Raw genomic sequence first — 13,684 nt, forward strand, 5'->3', positions numbered from 1 at the left:
AAAGCAGTATCTACTAGTCTCTGAGCTCTGCTCATTTGGTGTACCCTAGACCCCGCGGTACCAAGCCCAGGAAACCCTACCCGCCAGCATCAGCGCCGGCGGGAGGGCAAGCAGCACCGGCCATTTGATAACCCGGAACTTCGTGTGCGGGGTCCCTGCAGCAGCGCGCACGGGGAAGCGTATGGGCGCTGTACCGCCCTGCGCCATGCCCTTCAGCCGGGCTCTCGGAGGAGAAAGCTCGCGGCTTGGGCCGAGGCGGTGGTCCTGGTGGTTTTCTTTGTAGTTGGCGGTCCGAGGCTAGGCCTCCAGCGGGAACGGCATCACCATGATGAGCGGACGGCCGGGCCGAGTGCCCTTACAGTTCCTGCCGGATGAGGCCCGGAGCCTCCCACCGCCCAAGCTTACCGACCCGAGACTCGTCTACATGGGTTTCTTGGGCTACTGCTCCGGCCTGATTGATAACGCGATCCGGCGAAGGCCGGTGGTGACTGCCGGTGAGGGCTGCGCGGGCGGGATCGGCTGGGAGGAGAGGGGGTCTCAGGGCTGTGGGTTGGTTCCTCCATAGGCTGCCCAAGGTCCTTTCGATTTTCCGGGCCTTTTCACCTAACAGGCCCCGCCTCGCCTCCCTGGGGCATCCGTGTCCCGGGAGCTCTTCAGAACCCGATAGGGCCAAAGTGTTACTTGGCACTTAACAATTGAGGGCAATGAAACCCAAGGCCCCACAGTGAGTCTGTGAAGAACCCAGGATTGAATTGCCAGGTCCTCAATGAGGAAATTGAGCTTCAGAGGGGTTAATGCAACTTGCCCAAGGTCATATGGTTGTTAGGTAGCCTGTTTTTAATTTTTTTTAATGTTTATTTATTTTTGAGAGAGAGAGAGAGACAGACAGCAGGGAGAGACAGCAGGGGGGAGGGCAGAGAGAGAGGGAGACACAGAATCTAAAGCAGGCTCCAGGTTCCGAGGTGTCGGCACAGAGCCTGCTATGGGGGCTCGAACCCAGGAATGGGGAGATCATGACCTGAGCCGAAGCCGGACACTTAACCCACTGAGCCACCCAGGCGCTCCTAAGTAGCCTGTTTTTAGACCTCAAGTCTGTATTTGAAAGTAGTGCTTTTCAAACTTAATGTACATACTGGTAACCTGGGGATCTTTTTAAAATGCGGATTCTAATTTATCAAGTCTGGAGAGAAGCGTGATGTTTACAAACTCCCAGATACTGTTGATGATGCTAGTCTAGAGACCCCCTTTGAGTAGGAGAGGATAAAACCACTGGGCTGTATTTTCCAGTAGCATGTCAGTGGCCTCCTGTCAGATAATGGCTGACACAGTAGCTGGGCAAAGGGCAGTGGATTTCCAAAGGGAAAAGAGGAGGGAAACTTTGGAAGAGCTGTCTTTTTTTAAATGGTTTTCTTTATTTTTGAAGGAGAGAGAGAAACAGAGCATGAGCAAGGGAAGAACAGAGAGAGAGGGAGACACAGAATTCGAAGCAGGCTCCAGGCTCTAAGCTGTCAGCACAGAGCCTGACGTGGGGCTCAAACCCACGAGCTGTGAGATCGTGACTCGAGCCGAAGTCAGTTGTTTAACCAACTGAGCCACCCAGGCGCCCCTGGAAGAGGTGTGTTTGAACTTACCTATGATTTATCGAATTCTAGGAGAGTTTTTCAGGCCTTTGAGAAGCTAGTGGAAGTAATGGAGGTAAGGGCCTCTGAATGGGGAACAGTTTGATGATTGAGTGTATAGAATAGGATAATGAGGGTAAGAAGGAGATTTAGGTAGATCAGGGCACATTATACTCTAGGCAGACAGGAACCTTTTTAGCTTTTGAGAGCTATTGGCAGATGGGGAGTGGAGAGATGCAGTAAGCAGGCCTTGTGTTTTAAGTAGTCTCCATGCCCAACATGGGCCTTGAACTCATGACTGTGACATGAAGAGTCAGATGCTCTACAAACTGAGCCAGCCAGGTCCCCCAGGCCTTGTGTTTTGTTTTGTTTTTTCTTTTAAATGTTTATTTATTTATTTTGAGAGAGACAGAGCACACGTGAGTGGGGAGGGGCACAGGGGGCATGGAGAGAATACCAAGCGGGTCCTTTGCTGTCAGCATAGAGCCTCACGTGGGGCTTGAAATCAGGAACCCTGGAGAACATGACGTGAGCCGAAATCAAGAGTCAGATGCTTATCCGACTGAGCCTCCCAGGGGCACCAGGCCTTGTATTTTAAAGAGAAGGTCACCTTTGTCAGTGCAAAGCACTGATTGGAGCCGAGGAACTCAGTTTAGAAGAAAGCTAATACAGTGGTTCAGGCGACCAGGAATCACTTCACTTGTTCCTCTTTTGGCCACCTTGCAGCTGTATGTCATGCCTGAAGTCCAGCTTTCAGCTCACCAAATCTTAGCGTTTCCAGTGCTCAAATAGTATTGAAATCCCATCTCCCTTAGACATGACCCTCCTCCATCCAAAGGAGTGGGCTTTGTCTACTTCTGCCTCTGGGGAGATAAGGTTTTCTCCCTTTTCATCACCACTCCATATTTGCCCCAGCCTGTCACAGCTGCACTTTGCAACTCGATGGCCTTGCTCCTCTCTTTCCTATCTGTGTTAGCTTGGACAAGTTACTTGGTCGGGCCATTCAGAGGCAAAATTTCTTCATCTGTAAAATGAGAGGAATTAATCTTTGCATATTTGTTGTGGGAATTAAGTGAGATTCTAGAGATAAAATGCCTGGCTTACAGAAGGTACTAGACAAAGTTTCTATTCCTTAGCTGTTGTTATGCAAACAGTTTACCATATATTTGTTTGTTGAGCATTTACTAAGTTCTTTCTTTGTGCCAGGAAGGGTTACATACCAGGTATATGGGGTGAGGAATATCGTCCCTGCCCTTGAAGAGCTCCTAGTCGAGTCAGACAAGTGAACGGTCCATTATGGGTCTAGGCATGACAGATAATGTGTTTTCATAGAAGTAGGTGAGCAGAGAGCACTTTGGGAGCACAGAGGAGGTACAGATTGGAGAGATACTATTCCAGAGGAAGAACATAGTGGTCAAGAGCACATGATTTTGGGTTTGACACCACTCCATTCTACTAGCCATTCAATTCTGGGGAAGTTACTTATCTCTTTGAGCTTTAGTTTCCTTACATATGAAATAGAGATAATATCTACCTCTGTGTGGCTGTGAGAACTAGATGAGATGATGTATAAAGCCCTTAACCTAGGGCCTAGGGGTTAGAGTTCCTGAGTTCCCCGGGGCTTCCTCGGTCTTGAGAACTTTATTGAAATGGTTCTCAGCAGCATTTACTGAAGCACATTATGTTTGTCTAGTTTAATGACAGTCATATAGCAGTATTCAGTAAGTATTGAATAACTAAATGTATGTAGATTACAAGGAAGTCTAAAACATGGTCCCAGGCCTTGAAAGACTCACAAATCAGACAAGCATATCCATTTAAAAGGCCAAATGGTATAAGTTTATGCATGTTGGGTAACAGCTGTGACAGAGGAGTGGGGAAGGAGAAAGATATGGTGGATTTTCAAACTATAGCCGTGGAAAGTATCTGGCATTCTGTGGGTAGCATTGGAATATTCTGTAAATGAAATCAAATTGTGCAGATCTTTTTCAAGTTAGCAGAAAATATTAAATAGAATTTTTTTCTTGAGCTTTTCTCCCATCCCAAGTTCTAAACCACTGATAGTAGTTACCACTTACCTGCTCTAAATTTATAGTCAGTTGGTATCTAAGTGTCTACCACAAAATTAAATATATTTATTGATTTCTAGTATAATATATCAGTAGTTAATGGTGTTCTGCAAAGAACACCATGGCTTCCAAGTTTAAATTCACTTGGGGAGCCTGGGTGGCTCAGCCGGTTGAGCGTCCGACTTCGGCTCAGGTCATGATCTCGTGGTCCGTGAGCTCGAGCCCTGCATTGGGCTCTGTGCTGACAGCTCAGAGCCTGGAGCCTGCTTCAGATTCTGTGTCTCCCTCTCTCTGCCACTCCCCCACCCATGGTCTGTCTCTCTCTCGCTCTCTCTGAAAAATAAATAAACCTAAAAAAATTTTTTTAATTCACTTAATAAAGGGAAAACGATTGTGGAGGGGTTGTGCATGTGGTGGGAGGGAGGCCACCACTGAGAGGGAGAGAAGAGGTTAAGGAAAGGAGGACTTGGGAAGGGGCCAAACCATGCCCTTGAGGGCTGGGACACTAACATCACCATCTGAAACATTCAGGGAATCTTTTCCTATGAGGAATATACATAAGCATAGAGAGTCTAGGTCTTTGTGTCTGTGTCGTCCAGTGGCATATAGAAGAAGAACTCAGCACACTTTGCTGTATTGCAGGTGGCCCATTAGGGGGAGTGATGGCTGTTTGGGGTCAGGGAGAATGCGAAAGAGCCTGAACCCTGTCCAGTCCCAGATTGTAGTACTATTTTGAATTTTTATTGTTTTACACATTTTTCCAAAAATATTTTTACACGCATTTTCTTTTGGTTTATATAATACTGCCATGAGAACGATAGGATAGGTATCATCTTTGTTTTAGAGGTAGTAAATTGACTTGCCCAAAACCTTTTATCCATTTATTAAATATTAAGTGCTGTCTACGTGCTGGTACACAAAAATGAATTAAACATTGGCTTTGCGGGGTAGTAGATAGAAATAATCTGTATAGCATTTAACATGCTAATAGAGAGGAGTTCACCCTGTTTTAACCCTGTTAAGGAAAATTCTGGGATGACTTCTTAGCAGAAGTGATGTCTGAATTGAATCTTGAAGGATGGGGGCAGAGGTTGTCTGGGCAGAGAAATAACCAGTGGGTGGTATGAGGAATTAAAAGCAGTTCAGTATTGGGCGCCTGGGTGTCTCAATCGGTTAAATGTCCTACTTTAGCTCGGGTCCTGTTCTCACAGTTCGTGGGTTTAAGCCCTGCTTCATACTCTGTGCTGACAGTTCAGAGCCTGGAGCCTACTTTGGATTCTGTGTCTCCCGCTCTCTCTACCCCTCCCTGCTTGCACACTGTCTGTCTCTGTCTCTCAAAGAGAAATTAAAAAAAAAAAAAGTAGTTCAGTATCATGGGGTGCCTGGGTGGCTCAGTCAGTTAAGTGTCTGACCCTTGATTTCTGCTCCGGTCATGATCTCATGGTTGGGGAGTTCAAGTCCACATTGGGGTCTGCACTGATAGCAAAGAACTTGCTTGGGATTCTCTCTCTGCCCCTCCCCTGCTCTCTCTCTCTAAAAATTAATTAAAAATAAAAATAGAAGTAGTTCAGTATTGCTGGAACACAATGTGCGTATCAGGGAATGTTAGATAAAGATGGGAGAGTCAGTTCATGAAAGACCTGGGAGGTCATTATCTAGGAGTTTGGTCTCCTATTGGGTATAATTGAAGGAGAAAGGGCTGACAAGCTAGGTTTGTATTTTAGTTAAAATTCCTCTAGTGACAGGGTACAGACTGGGATAAGTGCAGAGTAGAAAATGAGATGAAAGGGAGATTGAGTTCCCTGAAGTGAGGCAAGGAAATATTTACAAGGTAGAATTGACAGGACTCAGTGACAGAATGTGGGGAAAGAGCATTAAAAAAAGGGATGAGTACTGTGATTACCCAGGACTTGATTTCCTGGGTGATTGGTCTTACAAAAGGTGATTAGGAAGGAAGGAAGTTCGTTTGGGGATATGCAGGTGAACACACGTGTCAAACATTTGGATATATCTGTTACTCACCTTGGATATCTGAGTCAGACATACTTGCAGGTCACTAGAACATGGATGGTAAATAAAACTATAGGAATAAACGAATTCTTCAAAGCAATATATGTGGGATAAGAAGAAGAGGGCTGGGGATAGAATTCTGGGGCATAGCTAGAAAATCAAACCTGTGGTTAGCCTTTTTTAAAAGATGCTTCTGTATATAAAGTTCAGACCTTTGGATCTCCCATTCAGACTTTAAATTTTGGCTTTCCTTAGATCACATGATTTGGTCCTCCCCAGTCTCATTATAATAGGATGATTTTTTAAATCTAGTTTTCGAATAGGTACTCATACACATGGTACAAAATTTAGAAGGTAAGAAGAGAATTGATAGTGTAGCTGGCTGCTTTGGTAACCAGTAAATATGCAGATACAAATTGGTGTATGGAGACAAACCAAACTGCTTTCTGAGCATTTATAAAGGACTTCATCTCTGTCACATCACATCCTGAACAGGTCCTGGAATACAAGTTAGTTTAGATCTTCAGGATTTTGTTCTTAATCCACCTTTTCCCATAAAGAAATTTATAAAACCTAAATTTGAAAAATCTTGAGTTCGTTTTGCATAAGTGAATAAATGAATGAATAAATAAACATGGATTCTATTCATAGTAATGTTTGTAGATTTAATGTTGGTTTTCATAATTGATGTCAGGGTCAAGGCTGTTTTTGCAAAAGAGCCATGTAGAAAAACCTTTTTTTTTAAAGAATGGTGGAAGAAATAACAATAAATTACATATCTGAACTGCAAAGCTGTGATTTTAAATACACATTGATGGATTTTTGCTTTCTTTGGAATTTATTGTTTGAATTTCAGGTTTACATCGCCAGCTTCTATATGTTACTTCTTTTGTCTTTATTGGATATTATCTTTTAAAACGTCAAGATTATATGTATGCTGTGAAGGACCATGATATGTTTGCATATGTAAAATCACATCCAGAGGATTTTCCTGAAAAAGGTATTTCATTTATTTATTTGATTTATTATTTTTTGAAAAAGGTGTTTCAGGGGCGCCTGGGTGGCTCAGTCAGTTAAGCGTCCGACTTTATGATCCTACGGTTCATGGGTTCAAGCCCCGCATCAGGCTCTGTGCTGACAGCTCAAAGCCTGGAGCCTGCTTTGGATTCTGTGTTTCTGTCTCTCTCTGCCCTTCACCTGCTCACACTCTGTCTCTCTGTCTCTCTCTCTCAAAATTAAATAAGTAAACATAAAAAAAGAGAAAGGTATTTCAAGTTACCTATAGTGAACCTCTTTCTTACCCTGTATCATTTGCCCTGGTTAATCTTATACATGCCTGTGGCTTCAGGTACATTCAGTATTCTGTTGACTCTCACATCATTGCCTATGTATTAGGATTCTCTTGAATTTGTATATCCAGTTCCTAGCCGAGTACCTCTGTGTCCCTCAGACAGCAAACAGATTTTATGTCCCCTCTGCCTGGGCAGACTTCTGTTCTGTGTTCTGCATTGGTGAGTGGCACTGTTGTCCACCTGGTTACTCCAGCCAGAAGCCTGGGAAGTGTCTTCCAGTCTTTCTGTGACCTCTCATTAGTCCTCAAGTCTTATCATTCTACTTCCTATTTCTCAATCCTAAACTCCCATCTCTCTCCCACTGCCACTACCCCAGTTCACACCCTTATAATCTCTTGCTTGAACTCTTGCACTTGCCTCCAGCACACCTCTGCCTTCAGTCTTACTGAAGATCATGTCTCTGGATAAATGTGGCTATGCATAATAATAGGCATTGCTTACAGTAGCTATCTATTGCCTATCGGACAAAATCCAGACTGTTTAGGAGGGCTTATTTCCCCAGGCTGAGCTAATTGCCTGCTAGAAAGACTTTGCCCATACCTTTTATCTACCACATAACATGTACATGTCTGTCTCCCTCACTAGACTGTAGCTTCATCTTTGTTTCCCCAGCCCTCTAGTATAAAGCCTATACTAGTAAGCAATAAATAATAGCTGATCTGATCTACACAAAAACCTGTCTCACTCCTGTCAGTCATCTCCTGCCTTGTGAAATTCTGTGTCCTAAATCTGCCCTATATCCTGGGTAATGCTCAACTCTGTACCTTCTTGATCGTCCTCTTCCTCCATTTTTACCTGTCCATCTAGCAAATTCCAACCTAAGATTCATCATCTCGAAGAAGTCTTGGCCCAGCTACAGACAGGAATTTCCTCAGTACACTCTACTTACCACTCTTCAACTATGAATATGATTGTAATATAACTGTTGTCTTGTTTGTATTTTAATACATATACATAATACAGATGTACATATATGTGAAGGAATGAATGAACAAATGTAGAAAAACTTTGAACTTACATAGATTTTAAAGAGATATTTAAATATTTACATATTCACAAAAATGTGTAATATTAAGCATTTAAATTTTATTATACTAAAGGATGGTCTCTAATGTCCTATTTAGCTCTAAAATTTTATTACTCTATTTAATATTCCCATAGCCTTTAATCACATATGTGATGTTCATGGTGGATCAAAAAGGTATAGCTTTCTTTACCAATGAAGAATTCAAAGGGTAGAGTACAAAGCCATGAATAATGGATGTATCAGGGATGGGGAGTAGGCAAATGCACGTTAGCATTGGAATCTTGGAAACCGTGATTCCTAACAGACCCAGTGGCAGAGCAGTCCTCGGTCCCAGGCCTGTGGCTCATTGCCTCCTGTTTATACTAGCTCCCTCTGTCAGTGGGAGCCTGTGTAGCCTTACAGACTCATTCTGTCTCTGAGCAGCATATCAGTGGCAGGTGTGCTGAGAGCCTCTTGCACTGACAGCAGGGACATGGAAAGCTTGACCACCTCGACTCCTGGTCCTGCAGCTGACCTGTGCTCCTCCCTGTTTATTCCTTCCATTACCCCGTCAGCCAGGGCCCTCTGGCAGCGCTCTGTCCCTCTGGGCAGCCATCTGGATGTCACCAGAGTCTTCCAAAGTTACCCTTCATCCAGTGAAACAGTGTCTCAGGGATTGCCAAGCTATGGTTGAGGACAAGAACCTAAGGAAATTCTTAGAGGAGTTTCTGTCTACAAGAATATTAACTGTTAATTTTTCTTTAGGAAATACGATTTTTAAAACATAACTTAAGGGGCTTCTGAGTGGCTTAATTGGTTTAGCATCTGACTTCAGCTAAGGTCATGATCTCACGGTTCCTGGGTTTGAGCCCTACATTTGGGCTCTGTGCTGACAGCTCTAAGCCCAGAGCGTGCTCAATTCTGTGTCTCCCTCTCTCTCTGACCGTCTCCGACTTGTGTTCTGTCTCTCTCAAAAATAAATAAACATAGGAAAAAATTTTTTAATAAAAATAAAACCTAATTTAAAAATAATTTTTTTTGTGATCTTTCCTTTTTATAGATAAGAAAACTTATGGTGACTTTCTTGAAGAATTCCATCCAGTGCGTTGAAGTCTCCAAAATGCTTACTTTGGTTTCACTGATACCAGTTATGTCTGAATTTTGTGAAACATGTTTCCATGATACCTGAAGTTTATGTTAATCTGTATGTTAACACTTTGTGATTAAAATGGTCATCATGAACACTCTTGACTCCTTTTTGTCATAAGAAAAATAATTCACTGGAGAATGGTCCGTTTCCATTCACCCAATTTTAAGAAGACATCTGGCAGATTTACAGTGGGGTTTAGGTGGGGGGCCTGGGTGGCTCAGTCAATTAAGCCTCCAACTTCAGCTCAGGTCATGTTCTCACAGTTCGTGGGTTCAATCCCTGCTTCAGGCTCTGCTGACAGTTCAGAGCCTGGAACCTACTTCAGATTCTGTTGTCTCCCTCTCTCCCTCCCCTTCCCCTGCTTGCTCTCTCTCTCTCTCTCTCTCTCTCTCTCTCTCTCTCAAAAATAAACATTAAAAAAAATTTTTTTTAATAAAATAAAATGGAGTTTAGGGGCACCTGGGTGGTTCAGTCAAGCATTCCTGACTTTTGATTTCGGGGCCTGCTTAAGATTCTCTCTGTCTTTCTCTCTCAAATAAAAAATAAAATGAAGTTGAGTCGAGTTAGCAAACCAGCCTGTGGGCCAAATGTTGTCCGCTGCCAGAACGGTTTATTGGAATATAGCCATGCTTGTTTGCCTGTCTATGGTTGTTTCCATGCTATAATGACAGAGTTGAGTAGTTGTGACAGACGTTATGGCCTGCAAAAGCTAAACTCTTTAATATATGGCCGATTACAGAAAAAGCTTACCTGTTCCCAGTGCTGGTAAAAGCAAAATAAAGTAACCCAGATTATGGAGGGTTTTCTGAATTTGCAGAATAATTTGGGCTTGATTCTATAGGTGGTGGGAAGTCACTAAAGGCTTTTTTTAGTGGAATAGCACAGTCAGGCTTGTATTTCTGAGCTCTCTGCAACAATCAACATAAAGGTGGTTTAGGAGGAGACTCAAGACCAGAAGAACTGTTGGAACACTGATACTGCAAAGGGGTCTTTGGTTATGATCCAGGGATCACCCAGGAGAAAGTGGGCTCAGCAGCTAACACTGTCTACAGCAGAGCTTGGTGTGATTAAAGGTAAAAACCCCACCTAACTGGAACGAATTTACCCTTTATCGCTTCACAAATCCAAATGTTTATCCAAAATGTGTTTGTTTGCAAGCTCAGATTTTATAATCAGATTGGTTTGGAGAGATTAATAAAATTATTTCTCAATACATTATATCAAATTAGAATGAATATTCGCATGTGGTTCCTGGACAAAATCAGATGAGTTCCATCTATTCTCTTGGGTCTCACTTGTTAAAAATGAAATTATGTCTGAGAAATTACTTCAGAACCTAATGAAGATGGGGCGCCTGGGTGGCTCAGGTCATGATCTCACTGCTTGTGAGCTCAAGCCCCACATCGGGCTCTGTGCTGACAGCTCAGAGCCTGGAGCCTGCTTTGGATTCTGTCTCTGTCTCTCTGCCCCTCCCCTACTCGCTCTCTTCTCTCTCAAATATGAAACAAATTTTTTTTTAAGCTAATGAAGATATATATAAGTACAAAGTTTTGGGTTTTTTACTGCTACTGCAATAAATACGTTTATAGTTCACTTGTGGTTGGCAGGTACATGAGTGTGAACCATTCATCCCAAGGGACTTTGCTATGCCTTAGTTCTGGAGGGTAAAAAGCAAGGGCTAGCGCAAATACATGGTAAGGGTGGGAGAAAGTCAACCTATAATAATAGCACTCACATGCCAGGTGCTTTTGATTCATCATCTTTAATTTCCATAACAATCTTGTGAGGTAATACTATCCCATTTTATAGATGAGGAAATTTAGGCTCCGGTGAGTTGAATTAACGTCCAAGATCACATGGTAAATGACTGCCCAGAGAAAGGATGTGAATTTCAGTTGGGTCAGATGCTAAAACCTACGTCCTTTCTGGCATACCACACTGGCCAGGTAATACCTAGCCCCTCATGAAGCACTGGCCACCACCCCAAGCTGCTAAGAGGGTGAGGGGAGCTGTGAATAACAGCAGGCATCCTAAAGGTGACCTGGTGCCAAGTCCACAAGCTAGTGCTCAGAGTGAGAGAAGCATCCCAGAGAGCCAAGTCTCCTTTGTTTGCTTCCAGCGGTAGGTCCAGGCCTTTCTGGTCTGCGTCAGAGCTAGCGAAGTGTTCCGTGTCCTCATCAGAGTCTGCCCTCTGCCACTTAAAGGGATCTGTGGAGAGCCGAAATTTAAGAAACCGAGTCAGTATAAACTCATACAACGTGCCTATTTAGGTAGGAAAAACAACGCAGCAGCTCATTGCTGTAGGGAAATCTGGCAATGCAGTTAGCAGTGTAAGAGTTGGGGTGTCAGAGCTGCGGTAACAGCTACTTTCACCTCCGCGTTTCACTCACAGGGAAACTGCAAGGCAGACAGGTGAAGTTGTCTGGGGTCATACAGGGTCAGTGGTAGACCCAAGACCAGAGCCCAGATTTTTTAACTTCTGCTGTACCAGATAGCCTCCATGAACATCAGGTTATGGTGTGCTCAAACATGGTGCAGAATGGCTGCTCTCGTCTTTGAAGGAGTTGGGTGCGGTTTCTTTTCTATTTTGTTGCTAAAGTTGACACTAACAAATTGGATTTTTGTTCTAGTTTTTTTTTTTAATGTTTATTTATTTTTGAGACAGAGAGGGACAGAGTGAGAGCAGGGAAGGGGCAGAGAGAGAGACACACACACAGAATCTGAAGCAGGCTCCAGGCTCTCAGAGCCCGACACGGGGCTCGAACCCACGAACCATGAGAGTTGGAGCCAAAGTTGGAGGCTTAACCAACTGAGCCACCTAGGCGCCCCTGTTTTGTTTTGTTTTTAATTAAAGTATAGTTGACACACATAGAGGGGGTTAGGGGGTTTCTCTCCAGCCCAGGATGCAGGGTTCTAAGGTTCTAGGGCAATCCACTAGCACAGAGAAAGGGAACTGGATTTGAGTTAAGCCAGGGTACATTCATTTCCTGAGTAACCTGGGACTCTTTTTACTTCTCAGGCCCCCAGTTTTTTCATCTGTAAAAGGGAATGATAGTTCCATTAGAAAATTGATATGCAAGTGATTTTTTTTTTTTTAATTTGAGAGAGAGAGCAAGGGAGAGAGTGCCATTGCGGGGAGGGGCTGAGCGAGGGAGAGAGAGAATCCTAAGCAGGCTCCATGCTCACCGTGGAGCCCTACATGGGGCTCGGTCCCATGACCCTGGGATCACAACCTGAGCCAAAATCAAGAGTCAGAGGCTCAACCCACTGAGCCAGCCAGGTGCCCCATATGCAAGTGATTTTTAAACTATAAAACTATTGAAGTGCCAATAGTTGTTTTTACTAAGACTATTATGATTCAGTGAAGAAACAGAAACCCAGGGAAGTGAGCCAGTGAAACCAAGGCCTTAGTGGTAGAGTCAGAACTTGAACCAGAGTTGCTGACCCAAGCATTCACATACTTGCTAGTAAATGCACCCATGCACAAACACATATATGTGCACATAAGGTATGCATTCACAGGCCATCTTTCTTATTATCACCATGCAGTTCGTGGCCATTACTTACCAATTCTGGGTCCAGAGAATAAGACAGGCCTGGCCTTGAGCCCTCGCAGGTCCTGGTCTCAATACCCTGCAGTGAGGGTACCTGTCTGAGACCCAGGCTCTCCCTCTCCCACTGGGCTGTGCACTGCTCCAGCTCATCTCCCCTGGAATATCCCTCAATGGACTCTGACACCCACCAATGAGCCACCATTACCTTCCCTAGAGTCCGAGGCCTACTTGGCCTCTCCTGTTATCTCCTGGTATGTCCTTGTCACCTCCTCAGCTTTCAGGGTAAGGTGGGTGAGGATGTGATGAAGGCTGGAAAAGTGCAGGTGGAACTGGGCTTCCAGGTCCAGCTGCCCCAAGATCCTCTCCTCCTCATCCTTCTCTGTCTTTGCAGCTTCATTCTCAGCCTCACTGGCCCTGCCATCTGCCACCTTGGACCTCCACTCCTCTCGGGGCAGCAGCCCGTGGTCCACATCCATGCGGATGGCCTTGAGCATGGTGAAGTAGTTGTAGAGATCAGGGGCCCCATCCTGGGCCCGGTGCCCGTGCACATTAAACTGCATGTCCCGCAGGAGGCTGGGGATCATCACCACCTGCTCCATGTTACGCACCACGGCCGAGTACCGGTCCATGACAGTCACCAGGCAGTTCTTGGGGTAGTGCTTGGTTTGCACCTGCATGATGGCTGCTGTTTCCATGCCGAGTCCAGCAGACTGCCCCAGCACTACGTCGAGACCATTTTTATGTCCGGAAGTGACAGCAGTTTGACAGGATGCCAAAGCCCGCCAGTGGGTCAACACAAACCTGTTTTAGGCCAATCCCAGGGCTTGGGCACCAACGTCTATATCAGGCGATCCATCTGCCCAGAGACAGACCTGCCAGCCCTCTGTCTGTCATTTCAGCACTCTGTGACCGCCTCAGCAAGCA

The 13,684-nt window shown here is 44.5% G+C and overlaps 2 protein-coding genes across 2 annotated transcripts; one reads left to right on the forward strand and one right to left on the reverse strand.

Annotated features, from left to right (window-relative positions):
* The first annotated feature begins 224 nt into the window (after positions 1-224).
* NDUFC2 (NADH:ubiquinone oxidoreductase subunit C2) lies at positions 225-9,298 on the forward strand. The gene is made up of 3 exons (XM_047072142.1): positions 225-494; positions 6,555-6,698; positions 9,117-9,298. The coding sequence occupies exons 1-3, from the start codon at positions 326-328 to the stop codon at positions 9,164-9,166; spliced, it is 363 nt and encodes a 120-aa protein (XP_046928098.1). The 5' UTR covers positions 225-325; the 3' UTR covers positions 9,167-9,298.
* Positions 9,299-12,984: 3,686 nt separating this feature from the next.
* THRSP (thyroid hormone responsive) lies at positions 12,985-13,455 on the reverse strand. Its single transcript, XM_047070547.1, has one exon. It carries the CDS (start codon positions 13,453-13,455, stop codon positions 12,985-12,987), a length of 471 nt encoding a protein of 156 aa, XP_046926503.1.
* Between the last annotated feature and the right edge of the window lie 229 nt (positions 13,456-13,684).

This window comes from Lynx rufus, unplaced genomic scaffold (genome assembly GCF_022079265.1).
Source record: "Lynx rufus isolate CCGP_SWC_20201006 ecotype Redwood Valley unplaced genomic scaffold, mLynRuf1.p SCAF_9, whole genome shotgun sequence".
Classification (NCBI taxonomy): Eukaryota; Metazoa; Chordata; class Mammalia; order Carnivora; family Felidae; genus Lynx; species Lynx rufus.

Bases quoted from the DNA above. Each gene is read 5' to 3' on its own strand.
- NDUFC2 (XM_047072142.1), top strand. From the start codon at position 326: ATGATGAGCGGACGGCCGGGCCGAGTGCCCTTACAGTTCCTGCCGGAT. The intron at 495-6,554 runs GTGAGGGCTGCG...TTTGAATTTCAG, and splicing joins AAGGCCGGTGGTGACTGCCG to GTTTACATCGCCAGCTTCTA. The intron at 6,699-9,116 runs GTATTTCATTTA...TCCTTTTTATAG, and splicing joins AGAGGATTTTCCTGAAAAAG to ATAAGAAAACTTATGGTGAC.
- THRSP (XM_047070547.1), bottom strand. From the start codon at position 13,455: ATGGAAACAGCAGCCATCATGCAGGTGCAAACCAAGCACTACCCCAAG.